General features: G+C 42.5%; 3 protein-coding genes across 5 annotated transcripts in view; 1 reads left to right on the forward strand and 2 right to left on the reverse strand.

The window, feature by feature from the left end:
- The window catches only part of LOC308385240 (transcription factor E2F3-like), an 86537-nt gene extending 81708 nt beyond the window's left edge, over positions 1-4829 (reverse strand). Inside the window, exons 1-2 of one of the 3 annotated variants that reach the window (XM_080864054.1) lie at positions 3798-4142; positions 3300-3401 (exon numbers count right to left, since the gene is read on the reverse strand). In XM_080864054.1, the coding sequence (XP_080720180.1) occupies positions 3300-3348 (49 nt within the window). In that variant the 5' untranslated portion in view covers positions 3349-3401; positions 3798-4142. Of the gene's footprint in view, positions 1-3299; positions 3402-3797; positions 4151-4390 lie in introns of those variants that run through there. The other 2 variants (XM_080864053.1, XM_080864052.1) reach the window with 2 other exon arrangements.
- Positions 4830-5992: 1163 nt separating this feature from the next.
- Positions 5993-9631, reverse strand: srfbp1 (serum response factor binding protein 1). The gene is made up of 3 exons (XM_080864051.1): positions 9489-9631; positions 7994-8383; positions 5993-7891 (listed from the first exon to the last, which is right to left on the reverse strand). Exons 2-3 carry the CDS (start codon positions 8381-8383, stop codon positions 6671-6673), a joined length of 1611 nt encoding a protein of 536 aa, XP_080720177.1. The 5' UTR covers positions 9489-9631; the 3' UTR covers positions 5993-6670.
- A 91-nt stretch (positions 9632-9722) lies between these two features.
- Positions 9723-25968, forward strand: maco1a (macoilin 1a). The gene is made up of 11 exons (XM_080864050.1): positions 9723-9864; positions 11463-11604; positions 11720-11846; positions 12008-12131; positions 12256-12434; positions 16608-17142; positions 17383-17541; positions 20758-20940; positions 21041-21161; positions 21417-21591; positions 23692-25968. Exons 1-11 carry the CDS (start codon positions 9782-9784, stop codon positions 23892-23894), a joined length of 2031 nt encoding a protein of 676 aa, XP_080720176.1. The 5' UTR covers positions 9723-9781; the 3' UTR covers positions 23895-25968.

A 25968-nucleotide genomic window follows, 5' to 3' on the forward strand; every position in this document is an offset into this window, starting at 1 on the left:
GTTTGGCAAATCTGATCACGCCGCCATCTTCCTCATGCCAAAATACAAACAAAGGCTGAAACAGGAAGTTCCGGTTCAGAGGAAGGTCGCGCGCTGGACGGATCAATCGGTGGCCGCGTTACAGGACGCACTCGATGACGCAGACTGGGGCATGTTCAGAAACAGCTCCGACGATGACGTCAACGTGTTTACGGAAGCGGTTGTGGGATTCATCGGGAAACTAGCGGATGATACCGTGGAGACAAAGACTATCACAACGTTTCCCAACCAGAAGCCGTGGGTGGATAAAACCATCCGCGACGCTCTGAGATCCCGCACCGCTGCCTACAACACGGGACTCATGACGGGGGACATGGACCCGTACAAAGCCGCGTCATATAACGTGCGGAGGGCGGTGAAAGAGGCGAAGCAGCGCTACGGGAGGAAACTAGAGTCACAACTCCAACAGAGTGACTCTAGGAGCCTGTGGCGGGGACTAAGGACAATAACGGACTATAAAGCACCAACAACCGGTATGACGAACGCGGCCGTGACTCTGGCAGACGAGCTGAACACTTTCTATGCTCGCTTCGAGGCTGCAGCTAAGGTCTCCAACAATGCTAGTGTTAGCGGCGCTAACGGCTGCAGACAGGAAGATACTGCCAGCACCGGAAACGTGCTCGTCATCTCCGAGCATGAAGTAAGGAGAGCCTTCAAGAGAGTGAACACCAGGAAAGCAGCAGGACCAGACGGCATCCCAGGTCGTATCCTAAGAGACTGCGCATACCAGCTAGCTCCTGTGTTCACTGAGATATTCAACATCTCTTTATCTCAGTCGGTGATCCCCACATGCTTCAAAGAGTCCATCATTGTTCCTGTCCCGAAGAAACCCCACCCTGCTTCTCTCAATGACTATCGCCCTGTAGCCCTCACCTCAGTAGTGATGAAGTGCTTTGAACGCCTGGTCAGAGACTTCATCATTTCTTCACTACCAGACACACTGGACCCACTACAGTTCGCTTACCGTCCAAATCGTTCCACAGACGATGCCATCTCTCATCTCCTCCACACATCACTCACTCACTTGGACACTAGAAGGGGGAATTATGTTAAAATGCTCTTCATAGACTACAGCTCTGCATTTAACACCATAATTCCCTCCACACTCACCACCAAGCTGGAGCATCTGGGACTCAGCTCATCTATGTGTCAGTGGATCTCCAACTTCCTAACTGGCAGACCACAGGCAGTAAGGATGGGCGGACATGTCTCAGCCTCCACCACTCTCAGCACTGGAGCCCCCTGCTGTACTCTTTGTACACATATGACTGTGTGGCCACTACCAGCTCCACCACCATCATCAAGTTTGCTGACGACACCGTCGTGGTGGGCCTGATCTCTGATAACAACGAGACGGCCTACCTGAAGGAGATTAGGAATCTGGAGAACTGGTGCCAGAGGAACAACCTCCTTCTAAACGTCAGTAAGACAAAGGAGCTGATAGTGGACTTCAGCACTAAGCAGGAGAGGAACTACCAGACCCCCGTCATCAACGAGTGCCCAGTGGAGAGAGTGGACAGCTTCAAATACCTCGGAGTTCACATCACGCAGGACCTGTCATGGTCCTGTCACATCAACACCGTGGTGAAAAAGGCCCGACAGCGTCTCTACCACCTCAGACGCTTGAGAGACTTCCAACTGCCCTCCAAGGTGCTCAGGAACTTTTACTCGTGCACCATAGAGAGCATCCTGGCGGGAAACATCTTAACCTGGTTCGGGAACAGCACCATGCAGGACAGACGAGCTCTACAGAGGGTTGTGCGGTCAGCTGAGCGCACCATCCGCTCCGAGCTCCCTGACCTGCACTCAATCTACAGCAGGCGGTGCTGGACCAAGGCCAGGAAGATCGTGAAGGACCTCAGCCATCCCAACAACAGACTGTTCTCTCTGTTGAGGTCAGGAAAGCGATTCCGCTCCCTGAAGACCAACACAGAGAGACTGAGGAGGAGCTTCTTCCCGCAGGCGATACGGTCTCTCAATCACACCACCACACAGTACTGACCCACACATATGGTTCTTACACACACACTGGACTTTCTGGACATTGTTTTTGCACACATTGTTTTTTTGCACACATTGTTTTTTTGCACAACACTGGTCACTATCTTCTTCATTTCCGGTTAATACTTGTACAGCTGCTGTTATTGTGTATATATTTATTTAGATTTAGATTTCTTCATACATTCTTATATAGTTCTATATTGTGTATTGTGTATTTTGTTGTACAGTTATTTTATTTTCAACTTTAATTTATATATTTTATCTTATTCTTCCCAGTTAAATTTACCCTTCATTCTAATTTGTGTTGTACAGTTATTTCATTTTTAACCTTAATTTATATTTTATTCCTTCCTAGTTAAATTTACCCTTTTTAATTTTTCATATTTATTTCCTATCTTATTCATAGCCTTTTCCTTTTTTGTTCTCTTTAGGTCACGAGCAGTTGTCCAAGCATTTCACTACATATCGTACTGTGTATGACGGTGTACGTGACAAATAAAATTTGAATTTGAATTTTGAATTTGAAGCCTCATATCACCAACCACAGGAGAACCACAAAGCTCCTGATGCACACTTTTTGTCCTGATGTTAATGCCAGAGGACCTTTGAAACTCTGCAGTTACTTAGTCAGCCTAGCTTGGCAATGACTTTTTCACATTGTGTACTTTAGCACTCTGTCATCCTGCTCTGCAAGAGTGCATGCTCTGACACTTCAAGGCTGAGTTACTAAATACTTCTGCTTGCAATAAAACCACTTACAGCTGATCTTGGAATATTTAGGAGAGGACCAAGTTCATGAACAGACTTTCTGCAACAGTGCAGTCCTATTATAGTACTAAGCTCTTGAGAATAACCCAGTCTTTCACAAATGTTTGCAAAGGCAGACTGCATGATTGAGTGCTGGATTTTATACACCTGTGACTGAGGGATTAAATCAACACCTCAACTGAGCGATTAAGCCGTGTGGCCCAGTTAGTCCATTTTTTGAAGGAGAAGCATATCAAAGCATTTGATATCAAAGCATTTGATATGCTTCTCCATTTTTTGAAGGAGAAGCATATCAAAGCATTTGACACCATTAACTTATTAATTTAAGTTTTTGCTACACACGCCATTGGAACAAAATATCACCCATTAACTATGCTCTCCTGTAAACTGTAAAGCTGCGTCCGAGAGGTTTTATCCATTTCTTCCTTGGAATGGGCATGTTTTTCCATCTGATAATCCAGAGCACAAGTTATTACATCACACAGCCTTACTGGTTTCTCCTGTGTTTGTTAGATGGACCTCTGGCAGCACTGCCTCCATCCTGGAGGTCTGGGGCGGGTCACCGTCTTCCAGCTCCAGCTTTATTCCTTTGCCTGAAAATATTTAAGACAACTTGTTAGAAGTTACTGCTTGATATTGCAATATCATGCAACTTGGGATGTGTTTTCCCCTAATTTGTCACAGGGCTTCAATTTTTGCAGTAATATAAACTTGTCACTAGCCCACTGCCTTTACTTGAGAACCATGTAATTGTAAGATGTGAGCACGTCTCTGCATAAACTAGTAAACCAGTGTTGCCTTCACGGACTAATTGCTTTAGTTATTTCAAGCTGTCACTTATTACTTCGCAACTGGGGCAGAAGCTAGCTTCCCTCATCAGTGTGTGTGTAAGCTAACAGTAGGAACACTCCCCTTCCCCCTCCCATGCTGAGCATGCGACAGTTGTTTTGCAGCAATGATAAACAGCACCCCGCTACCGGGCTCCTTACCAATGTTTCCTCACACAAACTCGACGGCTGAAGTGTGCAGTCAGATTACACGGCACCCGAAGTCCGACATTTACACAAGTCCCCGACCATGCGCGAAGGTAAAACAAGCGTAAATCTACCGGATATACGCAAAAGGTCACAGTCCACCCTTCTAAATAAAATCATACTCACATATTAAAACATGACATCGTTATGAAAATGGCGTTAAACCTAAAGTATGAAGTGGTCCATTACAGCTAGTGAATCTTATATTAACTATTAATGCAAACTGTTTAAATTCTGTATTGTGTCGTGTTTTTTAACCAGTTTGAAGAAAATTAGAAAAATAAATAAATAATAATAAAAACAGCAGAAACTAAACAAAAAACATTACATTTTACACCAAATCTTAGCATCTACAGTTATTTTTTACTACTGTTGATCATTTTAGACGTTATACTCTGATTTTTATACAGCAAGGACACCTATGCAACTTTAAAACTAAATACTTTTTCGGACAAGCCTTTATTCTGAAAAGGTACTTCCTGGCTAACCAGCACGCGTTTGACCGATAATAACCTTAACTGATAAACCACCAAGTATTTAAGTCTCACCGCTTGCGTAAAATAGTCTCCGTTATATAGACATGCCCACATCAGCTGTCAAACCGCACTTCGTTTCTGAATTATAAACGGCCGTAACAAATATAAGCCTTCGGGCCTTTTCGAGCTTCACTTTCCTCTGGTCTCTGGGGTTTGGTGCTGCCTGCCTCCAAGAACTCCACTTTCACAGCGATTCCCACACAAAGGGCCCCGACCTATTAGGGTCCACACAGCCTCTGTACACTCCTGTTAGGCTCTCCGAGAACAAGAAACCAGCTTTTCTTCTACCGTCAAGCAGAAACAGTCACCCTTATCATGATTTCTACTGAGCATCCTGACGGGGTTTTAAAATGTTTTAAATTCAAGATGGAAACAATTTTCCTGGTATTAAACCAGATTTTCACGAGACAGGATATCGGCTATGCACGCTAGTGGTGGGCGGATCGATCCAAATATCGACTGTATCGATACCAAGTCGGCATCGGATCGATACTAGCCTGGTGAGATGGATTCTTTACTTTAAGTTTTGCTCTTGTTTGCAGTGCTGTGCTTTCGGCAAAGATGAAACAGCCAGGTCGCCGGACTCGCTCCTGTGTCAGCGCAGAGCAGGCGCACTTTGCTTCCCCTCCCCCCTCTTGTGTTTAGGCGTTGTGCTGTCACGTGACGCGATTTAGACGCTTTGGTTGTTAAGTTGTTTACATATTTTCACCAGTTATATTATAGTTTCTCAACAGTACTTGTTTTAACTTGTTTACTGGTTCTCCTGCCTTTTTTGAAGAAAAATCTTTAAATAACCCCCCCCAAAAAAAACCTTGATAACCAAACCACCACGGCTGCATTTTCATGCTTCGCAGCATCTTTTATTCTCACAATAATCACACGGCTGCTGTAACAGTACATTCAACGGCTGCAGCTCTCCACATCACCAACAACACAAGAAGAGTACATTTTTAATCTGGCGAGGCATGACTGTAGATGAGTCCATCTCACATGCAGCGGCATCCCCATCGCCCGCCTGAGGCCGGGGGGCCATCCGGCCGAACCTACTCCCCAGTCCGCTGAGCAGGCGAGGGAATCGGCCCGGACGGGGAAGTGTCCACTCTGGCGGTCGCCCGCGCATCCAGCGGCGCCGGTGACGAGGTGGTTCCTGGGGCCGCCCGCACCTCCAGCTGCAGCCCCGTAGCTGGTCCGGTGGCCACCCACATTGGCATGTGAGGGGTTTTTTTTTAATCCAGGTTTGCTTTTACTTCATTGGAAGTGTGGTTGGGACTATTGTCACCATAAAAATACCATGCCTCCTCCTCTCTACACACTGATGACAATTTGATTTACAACTCCATACTCGCTGAGATATGCCAGGTTTTTCGCTAATAGCGCTTTGCGAATCACCTTGTTGGTGCAAAAATACCAACAATTATACTTTATTCATGTATTATTATTGTATGTATTTTTGTGTGGTCTACCTTACAATATAAAGCACCTCCAGGCGACTGTTGTTGTGATTTGGAGCTATATAAAAATGTTACCTTTGGCAATTTTTGTAGGTTTGATGAAGGGAATGGGAACAAATGATATATTTTTATGACAGGCTGCAAATAACAAATTGCATAAAGGTACAATTTAAAATTGGTTCTTTACTCAGATGTCAGTTGTGTAGGCAGAACACTGAGTTAGGTGTCTTTTTTATGCTTGAATGAGTCATAAATCAGTGTTAAGCAGCTTAACAAAAGAGCGAGAGAGAAAATACATTCCTCTATAAAACGGTCAGGTACAAGGACTGGACTGAAAATGGGTGAAGAAGAAGCCAATGTACAAAAATAAACTACTGGTCAGAACTACATTTAAAAAAACAAAACAACCTACAAGTCTGTCTCTTTGGAAGGAAAATGTACTGAAACGAGTGGTGGCTCAAGACATTTACACAATATTGTAGATAAAAACTTTACAGCAAAAAATGGCACAATATGCTTGTGTCAAGATTACAACTGTATTATTCAAACATGTCTAATAATGAAGGACTTAAAAAAAGTGGATAACATAATCACAAAACCATCGCTGGAATTAAAAGGACAGAAAACCTGAAATGTGCACACGTTCAAATACACAAAAAACAGCTTCCCAGTGTCCTACATTCAAATTTGTCCCGTTACCATAGTGCAGCCATAGAATGAATGCGCTGCTTAAACTGCTGCCCACTGACAAAGCTATCACAGAACAGGTTGCATCTTAGAGTTTAAACCTTCCAACACATCATCCCTGAACTTTAAACTTTACACAAACAGCCAACAACTTTCAGTCATCATCATCACCAAACTTGATCTTCTTCCCCTGGAAGGCCAGGATTTGTCCTTGCTGCTCCTTCCTTCTCTTACTGGCCTCCCAGGATGGATGCAGTGCCTGCTGTGGTGCCCGATGTGAGAAGACACCTCCACCCCTGTGATCTTTTTGTCTCAGAACATCGCCTCTGCCTTGTCCCCTTCCTCTGCTAGCGGTAGCAAAGCCCTTATCCTCAGACTCGGGGTGTTTGCCATCGGGGTAGGGCTTGCTGTACTTAGACCCTGAACTTTTCTCCGGCTTCTGGAACTTGGGCTGTTTATTGAAATCTTTATTGTGTTTCCTAAATTTATCTCCACCTTTCCCTCTGCTAGCACCTCTACCCCCAGCTGCCTTGGTCCCAGCCAGAGAAGGACAGAAGAGAGACTCCAGCTTGGTCGTTTTTGATTTCAGCCTAGATTCAAGCTCATCGAGTTGATTCTCGAGCTTGTCCGAAGACACGTTCTCAGCAGAGTCCTTTCCTGCCTCAGCTCTCTTATCCGCCGCCATCTTCTCCATACTTTCGTCTTTTGGCTTTTTCTTTTTCTTCTTGAATTTGCTCACTTTTCCTACAAAGAAGCCGTCATCATCATCGCTCTCCTCCGACTGCGATGACTGCTTGTGGAACCGTTCCTCCGTGCTGTCATCAAAGTACTCTTTCTCTTCATCACCGAATGACTCTAAATCGCTCTCTTCCTCAGCTGGCTCAGCCTGGATAATGGGTTTCTCTTTTTTAACTGGAGGTTTATTTTTCACAATCTCCTTTATGTCACTAGTTTTTCCTGGTGCTGCTCTAACACTCTTAGGCTCCGTCTTTTTTTGTGCGTGAACATCAGAAGTTCCACCTTTCTCCATTTCTTCTCCGACTTCGGCAACAGCTCCATCTTCACTCTCTTTAAGACGTTCCTCCTCGCTGTTTTCCCTAAGCTCCTCTTTTCCCTCCTTTTTCTCTTGTAACTGCAGAGTCACCTTTCCTTCCACTGCCTTCCCTTGATTTTGCACTTTGTCCTTTCCTCCTCGCTTCCCGCTCTTCGTCCGCTCCTCTTTGAAGGCTTTTACAGCTGCTTTGATGTTCTCAATCTTCCTGCTGAATTGAGGGTGGGTGGCGATGCGAGCGATGGCCCGGTCAGATATGGTAGACTTGGGGTTCTTGCAAACCTGCTCAAAGCTGAGATTCTTCTGTAAGGCGGTCTTGGTCACCTGTAGATAAGTTGAAAAAAATATTTCAAAATGAAAAGATAAAGAATGAAATGGCTTGGAAGTCGTTGCAGAAATGATTTGCTGATAGGACAACAAGCCCACCTGATCGGGTACGAGGTTCTTCATGTCGTGGATCTCTTCCAGAAGTCTGGCGGCTCTCCTCTGATTCCTCTCCATCTCGGTCTCGTTCCCCTTCTTCTTCTTCAGCGCGCCAATCTGACGTGTCAGCTTCCTTATGATCAATGCCCTGACCCTCTTCACCTCCTTCCTCATCTTCACCACCTCGTTGTTGAGGTTCAGCACATCTGCCTCCTTTTTCTCCTCATCATGATCAGGTAAGGGATTCTTTTCCTGCTCCTTTTTTTCCTCATCTTCTTCCCCCTCACTTCCTTCTTCTTCCTCTTCTGTTTCTTCTTCATCTGTCTCTCCCTCCATCTCCTTCTCTTCGTCCTCAGCAGACGGCACCATTTTCTCCATTTTGTGCAGCATCATCTGTTGAAAAATAAATCCATATACTGCAATAAGAGCAAGAAGTGCAGCACTAGCAATGGTGCAAAAGAAAAAAGTCACGTGAGGGCGAAATGATCTTTTTTTACTCCCATATTAAGTAACCAGAATGCGAACGGTCATAAAAAATTCAAAGTGCAGTTCATTGATATTTGAGGTTATTTAATATAGAAAAAAATGTAATCATAAATATACATCAATTAGATTATTACATCCTCCAACAAACAGATGCATTCTCATAAACTTAGAATTAATGTATTAAAACCACAAAGGACCGGCTGCCTATTTGTGGAAGTCACCATGTTGTCTTGTCATGTTGAATACAGTGGCTGAGCTAAACTCTTGTCTTTTAAATTAGTGTCTGCACCTTCAGATGATATGAAACATCATTCCTATGTTTTATCATGTGAGAAGGAGTCGCCATTCACACACACATTCACACACTGGTGGAGGCAGCTACAGTTGTAGCCACAGCTGCCCTGGGGCAGACTGACAGAAGCGAGGCTGCCATCGGCCCTTCTGGCCAACACCAGTAGGCGGTAGGTGAAGTGTCTTGCCCAAGGACACAACGACCGAGACTGTCCGAGCCGGGGCTCGAACCGGCAACCTTCCGATTAACTCCCAGCCACGATCGCCCCGCAATCGTGGCTCAGATGCAGTTTTTATGTCCAAGTAACCACTGAAAGTACAGTAAGATTTTAGCTCATACATCAAAACAACTTTCCTCTGTGGCAGAGTGGCATGACGTCCCCCAAAGAAGGAGTTTGTTTCTGAAGTCCACCCCACACCAGAAATAAATAACATTAAATTAAATACACCGCATACTGCTTTACCGAAATTATCTCTTTTATGGAGCTTTTATCTAAACACAGATTGGAAACAACTTTTCTTACTACCGTTCTTCCGAGAAATCCAAAAAAAATGTGCTTAAATACCCGGCGGACCCTTCCAAAACAAACGTGGTTGAACACGCATGGACGCGTTTCACCACAAAAGAATAGCAATAAATAGCTCGCTCTACTTAAAACACGATTAAACCTGGCAACAAATCCAAAAGAGCATCGCTGCAAAGTTTTACCGCGACACTTACCGTTCAAAAAGGACAATTAAGAGCGAAAACTGAGCAAATCGCTTGGGCTAGCTGGGAGCGGCCATGTTTCGCACGCCTCCGACAGCGGCGTGACGTCAGACGTCAGCGAGTCAACGCCGCCGTGTCGTGAAAAGGGGAGGGCCTTCCGCGGACTGTTTTTATTTATTTCTTTGTTTCATGTGCATAAAACAACAACAATGGTGGATAATTGAAGAAGTGTGAATATTAGGATGAGCGAATGACGTGTCCAGTCATAGTTACCAGGCCGATATCACAAGTGAATCAACAGGGGGATGATGAAGCGGCGCAATGCGGACTGCAGCAAACTCCGACGGCCGTTAAAACGGAACCGAATCACCGAGGGTATATATAGCAGGTACAAAAAGGGGGCCGGGGGGACGTTATTGTATAACAATGGCGCCTAGTTGCATATGTCAAGACAAGGCGGCCAGTCTCTGCTCATGTTCATATTGAAGCGTATTGACGCTTTGTTCTCGAGCTGAATGAACATGCCCGCTTATTGTCATAATTATAGGCCTAGTGTGGCATCGTTTACACGGCTAGGCAGTTAAATTCAAATTCGGGTTAAATGTAAAAGAATAATGCAAATTGCGTTCAGCGGTCAATCCGCTTGACAAAAAAAATCCCAAACAAAAACTAAACAAAACCGTGAAGTCGTGGGGGGGAAATCCTGCTCGTGCTCGAGATGACAGCAGCAATGTCAGAGGCGCTCGTTTTGAAGTGGAACGGGTTCTTCTCACCTGTGCTTTGTCTGCCATACACCGGGGGCTAAATTTAAACACGTCAGTGGAAACCGTTAGCAGCAAACAAAACGAGTCCCCGGACCGGAAAAGCCACACACGATTCAAGCACGGCTCGCAATTTCAAAATAGCATGGCCTTTCCTATAGACTGATAGATGGCAGGCCAGAACAGCTGTGCAGCAAGCTAGCATGTCCAGACATGAAACTCTGTACATACTGTTTTGCCCCCAAAGGTGTTTGGATGGATTGTTCTGATCTTTTATTGATGGGAATAACTGTATGCGTCCGCGCTCTGTGCTTCACTGTTTTTTAGTGGTATTATTATGTTAATTTTTTCTCTGAAATTAAATATTTTTAGCTTTTATAGTGTGAAAGACAAATAAGCTCCATTTGTGTACAACTTTCCCACCTCTTTCATCAATTAAATTAATATAAGCATAAACGGAAGCTTTATGCTTTAAGTTTTTGTGGTCTTCTGCAGTAGACCTGAAAGTCACATGCTCACTCAAAAATGCAGTTTGTGTGAACAGAACAGAAGCTCAAATAACACTAAAATGCTGTGCAGCCCCATCATAAACTGAGAAGCCTGGTCAGCCTTGCTACAATGTTAGACACCCCAGGGACCAGGTGATCCTCAGATAATGAGCAAGCACTTGGTGATGATGGGGAGGAAGAACTCCCTCTTAAGACAAAGAGACCTTTGACAGAGCCAGGCTCAGGAAGGGGCAGCCACTAGGAACACTAACCCCCAAAATTGGCTGGGGACACTGTGGGAGAGAGAGACGAATGTCTGTGCCATGCAATAGTTTGGTATAAAACACGGAGTGCAGAGGAGAAGCATTCAGCCCCAGGAGCTTATAGCAGTATACCTAAGGGATAAGGATGGTTCAGGGAGCTTTTAGGACAACCGGATAACAAACTACCGAAGTCGAGCCCAGAAGTAACAAATGCACATACCAGTTTTTCAGCAGGAGGCAGGATTATTCCTACTTTTGCCTTCAATCCTAGAGCTAGCACTGCAGGTCGCACTGAAAACGTGGTTCCTATAAACATATTAGACTGTTGCATAAACCTGAGGCCCACATGACTGTCATTAAACTGTATCTAAATCCACAATAAGCCATCTTTAGTGGTTCTGCTTTATCTCCTTTTTTCATCTGTCCATTCACCTTCCTTTTTCCCCTGTGTTTTCCTCTGTCTCTTCTCCACAGCACGTTCCTGTACCTGAAGTTCCTGGTAGTGTGGGTGTTGGTCCTGCTGGCTGACTTTGTGCTCGAGTTCCGCTTTGAGTATCTGTGGCCTTTTTGGCTTTTCATTCGAAGTGTCTACGACTCCTTCAGATATCAGGGGCTGGTAAGAGCTTAGTTGTAATGACCCTGAACACACCGCTCCTTCCACTCAGTATAAATGCACGTTGGAAGATGAAACATCTAATATCTCCATCCTTTTCTCTCCCATGCGTTTTTAGGCATTCTCCGTCTTCTTTGTGTGTGTTGCGTTTACATCAGACATCATATGCCTTCTCTTCATCCCCGTCCAATGGCTGTTTTTTGCTGCCAGCACCTACGTATGGGTCCAGTATGTCTGGCACACAGGTTAGTCCAAGTTGGGTTTTTTTTCTTGCTATGTTTTTCCCTTCTGGCAGCCAAATGGCCACTTTCACCTCAAATACTCAGTGCGTAAGAAATTCAAAGCTGCCAAGTTTCTTCTCTGCTAACTTGATGTTTTTTTCCCCACGTCTCCTCCTTTCATGCAGAGAGAGGAGTCTGTCTACCCACTGTATCGCTGTGGATCCTGTTTGTGTACATCGAAGCTGCCATACGATTCAAAGATCTGAAGAACTTTCACGTAGACCTGTGTCGACCCTTTGCTGCTCACTGGTGAACATCAGTTTGTGATTTTTGCAACAATTTTCAATGTTCAGTAGTAAGAAATAAAATCATGACTTCCTTAATTTTTCTAATAATTGTACAAAGCACCGATTGTTTCCCCCCTACCTCCCAGTATCGGCTATCCAGTGGTGACTCTAGGCTTTGGCTTTAAGAGCTACGTTAGCTACAAGATGCGACTGAGGAAACAGAAGGAAGTGCAAAAGGAGAATGAGTTCTACATGCAGCTCCTACAGCAGGCGTTACCTCCAGAGCAGCAGATGCTGCAGAGACAAGAGCGGGAGGCAGAAGAGGGTAAGTCACAAAAACACATTAAAGGGGTTCTGTAATATTTTTCAACCATTTCTTTCATCTATATTCTGGTACTATTGTATGTTCTCATATTAAATAAGTGTTTCAAATAATAAAATGTGTATATATGGACGTAATCCCTGCTAGTCAGAAACTCGGGTTTCAGACAGGATGGAGAGCCATTCATTTCTTTCTTTATCCAAACAGTTTAACCACAGATAGTTTGCCACTGTGTCATGGGGCTAATGAAAAATGTGATCGCTAATTATTATTGAAGCTTTCACTTGAAGGCGTGCTTTCACCAATGCAGTTTAGAAAAAGTCTGCACACTGTTGTCTTCTATCACTTAGCTTTACTTAAGAACTAAGACCTCTAGATATGAGGCCATCTGGACTAACAAGTGTCTAATATACCATCAGAAGTATTGCGTGCCAGTCACATTGTGGTGATTAATGGCACGTCAGTCAGCATTTTCCCAAAGCTGGACGCACCGGCAGGCATCAGCATTAACTGTCCAGTTGTCATGAACAGCTCATTAAGTTGCAGCTGATTATAACACATACTTGTACAGGATGTCAGTTCAGGCTTCAGACACTGATTTCAATCTTTAGCAGAAGATGGCATTGACGCTTGTCATCGTGCTGCTTCTTGTTTTGTCCAGTGAATAATTCCAAATGTAGAAAGTGAGGCGTCGAGTACAGCACAGATCTCATACAGAGCGTTGAACCCAGTTTATTTTCCTTTTTTTCCCTTTAAAGCTACAAATGACAGAAACACTTCCCATGTAAGCAATGTAAGCTGAAAGAGTGAAGTCACTGTCATTTTACATCATTGGCCACAAACAGCTCACTTTGATCTTAAGCAGGCTGGATCAGACCAGTGAAACTGTGGTCAAAAAGTGGATAGTGGAAAAACAGCAACGTTTTTTAATCATTTAATTGTTTATGTTTTACTTAATTACTTTGGTGTAGTTTAAATGCCAATGATGGGGAGGGACGTTTGTTCTGGCTGATTCTGGCCCCCAGACCACATGTTTGACACCTCTGGCGTTATAAGCTGACTGTTCGTGTTAAGAATTTGTATAAAAACAGCTTGGAAAAAAAAAACTAAAGAATTTTTAAAAAGAGAATAAAGAAACAAGCAAATGTTCTGACTTTAACACTGCTACAAATGTTGAGCTGTTCATAAGCTCACATAGACGTAATCAGCCATCGCTGTATATGAACAAGGCTGGTATCCTGCTTGTGGATATGTTACCTTTTGGGCTTGAAGTGGGAAATAAACAAATGCAGTAACAGTTGCAGTTATTGATGTTAAAGGGGATGAAAGAGTTATAAGAAGAGAGTACTGTTTGGCTAACCCTATATATGTTTCACACTCCTTCTAAAGGCCTGTTGGTCAAGCTTTAACATCAGAGTTGGGTCATGGTCGGGGTAAGGATTTGGCATTCGGATGTGATAGTTGAAGCTGGTTGATCACATTCCTAGACTAGGTGATACAAGCAGACCTCAACTCGTCATGGGATGGGACGTACAGCATCATTTCACTACATGGTGTTATGTAAACTAGATGACTCAGTGCACACCTGTTTAACTTAACCTTTCAGTTTTCATCAGAAAATGCTGATGTGGCTACTAGTCATCGCTTTCTTAGAAATTCACAAGTTGGTAGTTTATGTTTTGAAATGATCTGTTACGCTTCAGATGCTCTGCTTTGCTTTCAAACCGCATACAAACCGAGATGCAGAACTAGACCCAGCTTTTTTTTTCTGCGGCTCGGCCCAGATTTTTAGAGTTCGTTTGACAGCGCATACACCTGCTGAGACAAACTGAACAAAACAGGAAATGCACCAGATTTGGTCCCCCCCCCTAAACAGGTTAGGTCTGAAATCACTCTTTTCTGTTAATACAAAACAGGAAACCCAGCTGCTGCCACAAGGCTGTTTTTTATACACACACACACACACACACACACATACATATATATATATATATATATATATATATATATATATATATATATATTTATTTATTAGGGGTGCAACGATACACAAAATTCACGGTTCGGTTCGATACTTTGGTGTCACGGTTCGATATTTTTTCGATACAAAAAAAAATGTTCATGCCTTTTTAATTTGTCATTTATTAAAATTATAAATATATATTTTAACACAAAAGTACAGTTTTTAAATTTAACCCTAACCCTTGTGCATGTTGTTTTTTAGCTCGTCATATTGCAGCCACAGAAATTCTTTTGTCCATGAAACCATAAAGCTGCACTTTCTTTTTACCTTATAGTCTGATTTGTCATAACTTCTCCGTTTTGTGGTAAGCTTTTCTTTGGCTGTCACTTCTTCACCCTGACCTGTCTTATTTGGCTCAGCAGAACTAAAATATATATCTGTCTGTGAAGGTTCTCAATCATCCAGGTCATCGTAGTGAAATATATATCCTGCCGCACTCACATAAGCTCAGCGATTCTCTGCGCGATCAACCTCTCACATGTTTAAGCTGCGGGAGATTTCACTTGTCATGTTTGCATAGTAAGCTAACAATTAATAAGACGATGTCAGAGGAATTGGTGCACAAATTATCATCACTCACAGATCAGTGCTGTCGCTCTCTATACACAGTTCGCGCGATTGCAAAGTGAAAGCAAAAAAACAAGCGCAAATTCAAACACGATTTCAATATGTCACATATTGACAGTGGCTCACCCAATGACATAATTACCCAGCTACATTTCTGAAAGAATGCAAAAGCATTGACATATATTTTTCCTTCCTACAATAGCCGACAGGCAGGGCAGAGATAGCCCCGGGACGTCGGGCTAGCGATATTGCGAGCCCTGTATCTGATTGAGGAATCACTCATCTTTGGAAAAGAGAGTTTATTACAGAGAAATGTCTCTTTCCAAAATAAAAGCTATACTATCCGCTTCTTCTGGGCTATATTCTCAGCAGCATATTAAACATATCAGGTCTCCATAAGGAGAATCCTGTGCTAACAGCTGTCTAAATGACTCGGCTAAAGTTTGTAGCATGCATGTTTGTTGTTTTTGTCTTTGCACTAGGATGATGTCGGTGTAAATGTGCAGTCATATTCGTTGTGTTCCCACTAGTGCTTTCAGGTTAATCTCGTTGAAATGACGTTAACGCCACAACACGGCAAATCTCCGTTAACGAGCTACCCTATACAGAGGGGCTAGACGGCCAACACGTTAACGAGCTAACTGCGCTAACACACTAGCTCCCACCCATGTAATTGAGCATTGCATGGCACATCCAACATACTGTTTTACTTTAGTCCATGACTCACTTACCTTCAGGGTCATACGTCACATGAAAATCAAAATAATTCCAAACGCCAGATCTGAATGAGGGTGGGGAGGTCCACTTCTGTCTCGCTAGCTTGCCCTGCGCTCTTCCTTCTGACCATGCTGTCTGTGTTGAGTGCTCAGTGAATCTGCGTTCGACTACTCCGCCTAGGCTGCACTCTCGAGCCTAGGCGGAGTAATCAAATGCAGATTCACTGAGCGCTCAACACAGACAGCATCGTCAGAAGGAAAGTTGATAAAATAAATTACAAATTTTGTATTGTTCTTTTTTTTTCTCCCCTTTGGTTTTCTTTCTTTCTCTCCCCCTCTTTCTTTCATTCTTTCCCCCTGTCCTATCCCACAGTCATGTCTGTCCCGTTTGCAACTGAAAATAAAATAAATTCATAATTATAATAAAGGTCAATCAAATGGACCAATATGATGATCCACTTAAAATAAATCCTCTTGGCATCTTTCTTGGCCTCAAGACAACAATTCTGATGGCTATAGATCCAAACGGGACACACAAAAAAAAAAAAAAAATTTGAAAAAATTGAAAAAAAAAAAATTGAAAAAAATTGTATTGTTCGATACATATGCGTACCGAACCGAAAGCACTGTATCGAACGGTTCAATATCGATACGAATATCGTTGCACCCCTAATAAATATATATATATATATATATATATATATATATATATATATATATATATATATATCTATATCAGGGATTGCCAAGGTCATCACTCATTCTCTGTTTATGACCAAATATGAATCCAGTTTGCATTAGTATTTGCTTCAATTCATCTACTGTGTTTTTCTGTGTGTTCTAATGCTGTATTCAATTGCTTTCATCCAGCTGCCTTAGCTAAAGGAATCTCAGAGGTAGAGCCCACAGTGGTGTCCCAAAACGGAGCACCTCCTGGAAAGAAAAGCACTTCAGTACCGTTACCTGAGCTGGAGTACCGGGAAAAAGGGAAGGACACTTCTGCAAAAGAGGGCAAAAAACAGAACACAGTTGGAATCAATAACAACAGTATTATACACGCACTGGACTCCAAACTACAGGAGACGGAATATATTGAGAACTACGTTGGGGCAAAAAGACTGAACAACGACCTGGCAGGCGACAACACGCACGCCGACACCAACACGCACACTTCTTCTAAAGAGGAAATTGGGGGGATGGGGAAGAACTACAAAAATGCCAGCGGAGGAGGCGGAGGCAGCAACTCGTCACCTCGGAATCACAGTTCTGCCAACGGCAGCGTGCCGCCAGGTTCCTCAGCTAATAAGAATGAGAAGAAGCAGAAGGGAGCAGGGAAGGGGCAGAAGGATCCGGTGGAGAACTGCATCCCCAATAACCAGCTGGGAAAGCCAGATGCTCTAGTGCGGTAAGACACCCCCGTTATCATTTTCCGACATCCATTTTTTTACTTGGATACTTTGAGGGACACTCACTACTTGCCACGTTTCCTTTTGTCTATCTCTGCTGGATAGCCAGCTTAGTCATATTTCAACACTGAAGCTGCTAAAACAACACTAGCATTATGTACTATATTAGAACAACTCTACACTGAAACTGATTCTTTTAGGAAATGTGTTTGCTAATATTGCCGTGTCCCTTCCCAAAGACTGGAGCAGGATGTGAAGCGTCTGAAGGCAGATCTTCAGGCCAACAGGCAGCTGGAGTCGGAGCTGCGGAGTCAGCTTTCCTCTCTGAGCAGCCAGGATCGTAGCCTGCGCTCCGAACTGAGCCAGCTGCGCCAGGACAACGAGCTGCTACAGAACAAGTGAGTGCATGTACACTTAATTGTCAGGACCACTACAGTCAAAAGAAAAGATCAGTATTTCCAACTGAAGTGATTCATATTTGACTGTATTACTCTGTTTTCGGACCTCCCCAATCTTCCATATGCATATATGGAAAGCCAGAAGAGGCAGCAGCAAGCCGCTAGCACAGAACAAAGCAGGAAAGACAACAGATATAATATTGATTATCTAAGAATGTCAAACTCATTTTAAACTGTGAGCAACAGCCCGATTTGAGCGGGGCAGACCAGTGAAACACCCCTCTCTATCAACATAAAGATATTTAACGGTACACCTAATCCCTGCAATAGCTTGGTATTAGAAAAAGAAATGCAAGTGAAAGAAATATTCTGCCACAACTTTTTTTATTTCTTACACATAAATGATAAGAAATACAGAAATTGTTCTGGTAGCTTATTATAAAACAGAAAGTTGTTTTATTTTTTCTTCTTATTTTTATTGCTTCGAACCTGTTGTTAAAAACAAAACAAAACACAAACAAACAGAAATTTCTATATCGGTTAAAAAAAACAGGATGTCTGTTGTTATTGTCATTGTTATTATTATTGTTATCATTGTTTATTTGTTACTTTGATGTAAATACAATAGGCTGTGGAGGAGGTCTTTATCTTTGGGAAAAGCTGTAAAATGTAAAATACAGTTTGAAGTTCAAAACTTATGCCCTCCTTAATATTTTGGAAACATGTCTAGTGGGCCGGTTGGGAGTCGTTGCCAGGCCCAATTTTGGCCCCTAGATCTTATGTTTGACACCCATAATGAAAGATATAACATGAAAGGAGAAGCTGGGGTGGAGGTGGTTTGTAAAGTGGTTTGCAGATAAGATATTTTGGGGAAGGCAGTTTGGGTTAGTGATATAACCTCAAGGATAATTGTATATTAAGGAAATCTGTCCTAATGATATTTACAATGATATAGAAAAACACATTTTATTCTTGATCACAGCTTGCACGCTGTTGCATTTATTTATTAGTGCAAGAAAAAGTATGGGGAATTTCCATCCTTCTATTCCAAGGAGTTACTGTCATTGATGATGCACTAATCTGATCTAATCTTAAGTGTGAATCTATTGCCACAAGGTGCCAGTAGCAGCATTAAAATTCATTAGTAGTATAGCGCATTATATATAGCATAGTGACACAGCATCAGATAAATGTAAACACAAAAGTAGCCTTGTAGTGTTTTCACTGGAGTTGAGCTGATCTGCCTGGACTGCGGCTGGATTTTTGTAGCCTGCCTGCTAACACTGTGTGATTTGCATTTTTTTTGTTTTTGTCTGGTTTTTTTTCTTCACAGTTTTTCAGATTCAAGTTTCTAAAGTTGTGTTCCACTGAAGAGAGGCAGATTAGTGCCATTTGTTCCCATAATGCGACTGTAGGAGTGTAGATTTGTCTTTAGGACCTCAGTGTACATTTATTTTAAACTTCATGGCCCAAGATCAGAGCAGTGAACATGCATCATTTTGCACTAATGTTCAAGTTTGGTTCATCTGTTCAGCTCGTTTCCAGTTCTATATTTTTATTCATAGGAACTGTAGAGAAATTTGCATGAGTCACAGTTTAAAATAATCCCCGTTTATCTTCTACTGGGCATTGGTGCAGCTCTTTAGTTCATCCACTGTTTAAAACGAGCTGTTTGAGCTTCTCCCTGTTTAAGGCCACACTCCTTTTAAACCAACAGAAACTGAGTACTTTAAGTTATTGGTGCTGGAGGTGGTTGTGCAAGCCACAGAGTCATGGAATGTATTTTCACAAGTGCTTTTTGCATTTTGGCTTCGTGTGTCGTTCATCTGAGATTGTATTTACCTCAAATTTAAGACCTGCCAAGGACCAGGTGATTTTTTTTTTTTAATGTGGTAATATGTACAACTTTATAATTCTAAATAAGGTGTACTTTCATTTTTTAACATTACCATATAATACTTTTCAGAACGGACTGCCCCGTGCATGAGGCTGCACGGTGCTAATGCGTTAACGAGCTAACATGTTGACGGCGTGCAGCCCCACGCACAGGTGATCTGCGTTAACTCGCTAACGGAGGCTATGTCCACACTAGCCCGGATAGATTTGAAAACGGCGTTTTTGTCTGAAAACGCTCTGCGTCCACACGAGCATTTTCAGTCGTTTCACAGAGTTGTGTGTCCACATTGAAACGGGCGAAAACGCTTACGTTCCAGTTCTGTGCATGTGTGAAAGGCAAGACGCTTCGACCTGCCTCATTTCTGTCTGTCGTTTATTTACTTTCCGGCTCGTTGAAACATCACCGCAAAATGTCGATGAAAAGCGCCAAGTTTTTTAAATGGACTAATAATGAGGTGGAGTTGTTGCTGCGAGTAACACAAAAGTACAAAGTTGCAAAAGCGAGTGAGAATTAAAGAATTTGAAGAAAAGCTATCTGGAGCATGTACAAACTGATATTAATCTTTAATGCGCTGTCAAAATTGAGAGCAAACAAAACAATTGCTGTGTAATGCCCTCCGCTATCTTTGTTTAATTGGTCACATGACTGCATCACATGACTAAAATGTGTCATCGTTTTAGAAAGTCTCCTTTTCGCTGTCCACACTGCCATGAAAGCACTGTTTTCAAATGTGAGCGTTTTCGAAACGCTGCGTTTTCCATCAGCGAAAACAGCATCTCACTGTGGACGGGAGGCCAAAACGGAGAGAAAACGATGCGAAAACGCATTAGTGTGGACTTAGCCGGAGATTTGCCGCGTTAATGCGGTTATGGCGTTAACGTCATTTTAACAATATTAACGCTGACAGCACTAATTTATATAGCACAAAGTCACAACAAAAGTCGCCTTAAGGGTCTTATATTGTAAGGTAAAAACACCAAAGTAATACAGAGAAAATTCCAGCAATCTGACGACCACCTATGAACAAGCACTTGGAGACAGTGGGAAGGAAAAACTAAATTTTTAACTGGAAGAAGCCGCTGGCAGAACCAGGCTCAGGGATGGGAAGCGAGGGAGACCGGACCTAATAGAGATCAATAATAATAATGAATGATTAAATGTAGCGTGGTTTAAAAATACATAGAGAGTGAAAAGAGGTTAATGAAGAGGAAACGTGGATCAAAGGAAGCCTTCAGGAGCCTGGGCCTATAACATCTAAATGAATACACCAAATATTCTCAATGATTTCATTGTTGACTATTTTTTCCTGTGTCCTCCAGGCTCCACAGTGCTGTCCAGGCCAAGCAGAAGGATAAGCAGACCATCTCCCAGCTGGAAAAGAGACTAAAGGCTGAGCAAGAGGCTCGGGCTCTGGTTGAGAAACAGCTGGCTGAGGAAAGGAAGAGGAAGAAGATGGAAGAGGCCACTGCCGCCAGAGCTGTAGCTCTTGCAGCTGCAACCAGGTACAAGCCCTCACTATTTTTGTCTTTTGACTCTTAGCTGTTTTGTTTTGGGGCATTTTCAGCTCCTAAAAAGTTTTTCTTTTCCTCCTCTGCCCAACAGAGTGGAGTCGACCGATTCGCTCCGCAGTCGTATCAGAGAGCTGGAGACAGAGTGTAAGAAGCTCAGCATGGATATGAAACTCGCAGAGGAGCAGATTAGAGACCTGGAGGGCAAATGTCAGGTGAGCCTGAGAAGCAGAGTCTTTCCTTTATTATAACTGCGCCTTGTTCTTGTCAGTGTTTGCATACCAGGTTTAAATTGATTGGAAAGTACATTATTTAATTGCTCCGAATATAAATGCAGTTAACGGGCTGCTGCAGGACTCCAGCATATTTTTCCCCTGTTCTAAATGCTTAGTGTAAGTAACTGTTATTTTATAGCATAATAATGTTGTCTCACTTTCCTTTTCTGTTTCTCTCACTCCTGCCTCACAAAGGAGCTGCGCAAGTATAAAGAGAACGAGAAGGACACCGAGGTGTTGATGTCAGCGCTGTCCGCCATGCAGGAGAAGACCCAACACCTGGAGAACAGCCTCAGCGCCGAGACCAGGATCAAACTGGACCTCTTCTCTGCACTGGGGGATGCCAAGAGGCAGCTGGAGATAGCACAAGGTAAACTGCTGCTGTAGGAATCCAGTCATTTGCTCCTGAATTTCTAGTTCTCCCTTTGATTGAAGCACTTGCCTGCTCACAAGAACTGTGTCATCTGTAATAGAGAGGATGAAATTCTAACACAATGACTAAAGGGCTCTTGAAGAGGATATTAGAAATGAGGAAATATTTTTATGAGACGTGTCTTTTCAGCAGTTGAGATGCTCTTTCTGCTGCTGAAACTGCAGTGCTAGGGGCGCAGCAATTCTAAACTTGTTCCATAATCTTTTGTAACCTAATGGCTCGACAAACCTCCGTCTGTCTCTGGGAGCAAAATTGATAAACGACAGCCGCTACAGCAACACCATAAATCCCCAGCTACACGAGTGTAAGGAAGCGTTTGAGGTCTTGCTTTCAGCATCACAGCATGGCTTTTTTCCTAGTTTTATCTAGTGATTACTTCTTACTTCAGTGATTGCAGTGAGGATCATGTCTTCGCTTTGTTTCATTTGTGTAAACACAGAAGCAGCAAAGCAACGAATTTCAATTACATTTTGCCTCAAGGCACTTTATGTTTTAAGGTAAATACTCTAAAATAATAATGATGAAATTCCCAACAATTGGACAACCCCCTTATCAGCAAACACTTAGAGACAGAAGGAAGGAAAAACTCCCTTTTAACAGGAAGAGAAGCAGACTAAGAAGGTGAATCGACTGGTTAGCTGGGCCTTTCTGTGTCGAGTTTGCATATTCTCCCAAATTCAAAATGCTGGTTTAATTGGTGACACTACATTTGCCATAGCTGTGACTGTGTCTGTCTATATTTGTGTGTTTGGATGGGTCCATCTCAGACACAGGCCCCACCCACCTGTTATTAAAACTTCCTGTTTTCAAGCACAAGTAATCTGAAGACGTCTCATAGAGAGTGGGAAGAAAGCTAAAACATGCCATACCAAGACTGGTTTAAAATGAATAAGATGAATGATAATTATTTTAAACTATGAGGGTCAAGTGTGTCAATACTTTTTTTTAAACAGTAATTGATCATGTTGATGGTGTTTTTATTGAACACAATGCTGTAATTCATTACACCTCACGTGAGAGTGTGGTTGTCAAGTGCTGACTTAATCTCAGTAAACTGCAGTTAGATTTTAATGAAAGAAGGCAAAGCCCAGGTGAAACTAATCACCTTTAAAATATGTTATTAATTCCACCTGTGCTTGACACCATATCTTCTTCTTCCTACTAGCTTTTATATTCTTTGACTTGGTGAATTACGGCATTTTTAGCTAGCTATTACGGCCCTTGGTTGCATAGTGTGGGACTAGCTACTCTCCTTATGGTGGCTGTGGTTTCCAGATTTGAATGACATTACTACAGGCTAAAAGCAGGTCTTCAGCAATGTTACTGAAAAACAGTAGATAAGTTAGGAAGCCACTGAAAAATTACCCTGAAATCATGTTGCAAACTGCATGAAAGCCATGGACTGTTAATATTTTTGTTGCCCCTCATGTTTAAAACCAAAACCAACACACAAAAAAATTGTACAGTGTGTCTTTGTTTTGACTCCCCCCCCCCCCCCCCCCCCCCCCCTCACCCCCCAGGGTTCTTCCTGGTAAAATGTAGTTCTTCCTTCCCATTGTCACCAAATGCTCACTCATAGGGGGGTCATTTGATTGTTGAAGTTTTGTCTGTATTATTGTAGGATATTTACCTTACAATATAAAGCACCTTGAGGCGACTGTTGTGCTTTTCTTGGAATATAAGTAAAACTGAATTAAAAAGAAGGTGGCTTTAATATAACTGGGAAACTGGTCTTGTGAAACATCACTGCCTACCTAATAATGAGATGAGAACAGGAAGATGAGAGAAATTCATCTAAACTCATGATTTGTTCTTTTATTTTATTGTAGTTTAGTTTTTTTCTTTTGGTCACGTTTATAAAGTTGATCCCGTCCCTTTAATATTTCGGGCTGTATTAGCCCAGAAGGAAGTCAGAAATGAGGCTTTGCTATGAGAGCACACCTAAGGCTGTTTGATGTTCGGTCTGTCCGCCCCTCTGCTGTTTGTAATACTGTGAAATGAACGTTGTGTTTTTCCCACTCATCTCATCCCATCCAGGTCAGATCCACCAGAGGGAGCAGGAGATTGCAGAGCTGAAGCAGAAGATAGCAGAGGTGATGGCAGTGATGCCCAGCCTGTCCTACTCGTCAGATGGCAGCAACCTGAGCCCCGTGACCCCGCACTACTCCTCCAAGTTCATGGACAATAGTCCCTCCTCCCTGGACCCCAACGCCTCAGTTTACCAGCCCCTTAAAAAGTGACTCTGACATCCACGTTTGTCAGACGGGACTTTTCCTTTATTTTGATCTCAGTTCTGGTTTCGGGTTATTTTACATTATTTTCAAGCTTACAAAGCCCCGGAAAGTTTTTGCACTTTCAACACGCACACACAGACACACACAGCCCCTCCATACATCTGGGTATTCGCTCTGGGTGTTTTTTATTTGGGTTTTTTGTCCTATTTATTTTAGGGGGGGGTTGAATTTTGCTTGTTTGTTCATTTTGGGTTGTTTTTAGTTTTGAGGGTGTGTTGTTTTTTTTGGATTTAGCCATCAGACAGCGCGATCTGTTTGAAGGTTGGAGAAAGGAACAAACATTGTTTGGCCAAATGTACTGAAGAGCCATCATGCATCGCTTCGTGTCAGTCTTCTTTTAGTGTAAAGCATGAACCTCCCTCACAGGCATATATTTCTTTCTCTCTCTCTCTTTGTCGTCTGGATTAAACTGACAGACAGGCTTTTAGTTTAAGAAGAATTAGCTTCTTTTTTTTCTTTCCATGATGGTTTGTAGATGACAGAAGGCATACTTTCAGTGCAGATGTGAATTCGAAGCTCACCTGTAAAGTAAAGCCCTGTGAGAGATACATGAATGTAATACTGTTCATGTTTTGATATCAGCATTAACATAAATCAGTGATTGTTTGTTTCGGGTTTTTTGTAATATTTCAGTTCAGTCACGCCGATGTACATTTCTTCTGATTTAGTGATACTGAACAGATGATCATTTGCTGTGTTTCTCGGATACACTTTTAGTCTCTCAATGCTGGAATAGCGGTTTCTCCAGGATTATCAGTAAGTGGATGAAGCAGATGTAGACTACTACTCCTTGATTGGACGTGGCACTGCCGAAAAAAAGAAAAATGTTCCATCAACATTCAGTTGTTTGCTGCAGACACCTCTCTTCTTCTTCTCCCTTCTGGACCAAATTAGAACCGGTTAAGGCCATATCATTCGCTGGATTTAATGATGTCGAGGTAACCACCCCGCCCCTCCCGTTACCTTTATTTGGGGATCTCACAGTGCCTTGCAGTTTCTCTTTTTCAAAAAAAATGCAGAAAATACATACTTTGCAATCCTGGGATTTAAAAGCTTCAAACCTGTTTTCTCTCTCTTTATCCTGTTCATCCACTCACACGCGTTCATCAGTATTCAAAAGCTAAACCGATTACGTGTCATATCGCAGCTAATTGACCAGCTGCGAATTTAAAGGGAAAGCCTAACTCTGGTACATGGTACGCATTGTTTCACGGTGACACAGTCTTGGTATGCCAAACACCAAACCAAACTGATTGTCTTGCCCTCTTGCCGGCATTTTGTTGTTTACAGCGATGTACATTGACTTATCGAGGAATGTTTTCTTTCTTTCGTTTGGGTTCTTAAGTGCCAAGTGTTGCCATTCTGTTTCCATCCATACTTTGATTGATGTAGCTAGCATAATGTTTGCAGGAAAAAAAAAAAAGAGTGCTGTTATGTTTTTGTTTTGTTTTGTTTTTCGGTTTTGTTTTGTTTTTTTTGTCAGTAGAACATATTCGGATAGTGTTGTGTTTACAAAAGGTTCTGGGCCGATCATGATGAAGCAGCAGAAGCAGATGGTCAGTCGGACTGCTCGTGTTATTCGCACATTTATTTATTTGTGACAGCCTTTTTTTTTTTTCCCTTCTTTTTTAAATTGAGTGACACTTCTTTGATATTTCCCATCACGATCAGTTGGTTTCCAGTGTTTTCTAACCAGGAAGGATTGTGTGAATGTGTCGTGTTGGGAAGAGGTTACCCCTGAACCATTTGACCATGTTGTGATGTCATGTTGCCTACCTGGGGGGGAAAAAAAAAAAAGAAAAAAAAAAAAAAAGTATTGTTTGTGGATCGCTCTGGCGTTGTGAATTCAGTTCTCAAGTTGCTTTTACAAGTTTGTGTAGAAGGAAGAGAAGGTTTTAAAAAGTGCTTTGTTTTATCTTTTTATTGCTCCACCATGTTTTTGTTTTCTTTACTCAAAGTGATGGTGGCTGTGTCACACTTTTCACTTTGGTCATCACTATTAAAGAAAGTCTTGCTGGTG

The sequence above is a fragment of the Rhamphochromis sp. 'chilingali' genome (genome assembly GCF_963969265.1).
Source record: "Rhamphochromis sp. 'chilingali' genome assembly, chromosome: 17".
NCBI classification, from domain to species: domain Eukaryota; kingdom Metazoa; phylum Chordata; class Actinopteri; order Cichliformes; family Cichlidae; genus Rhamphochromis; species Rhamphochromis sp. 'chilingali'.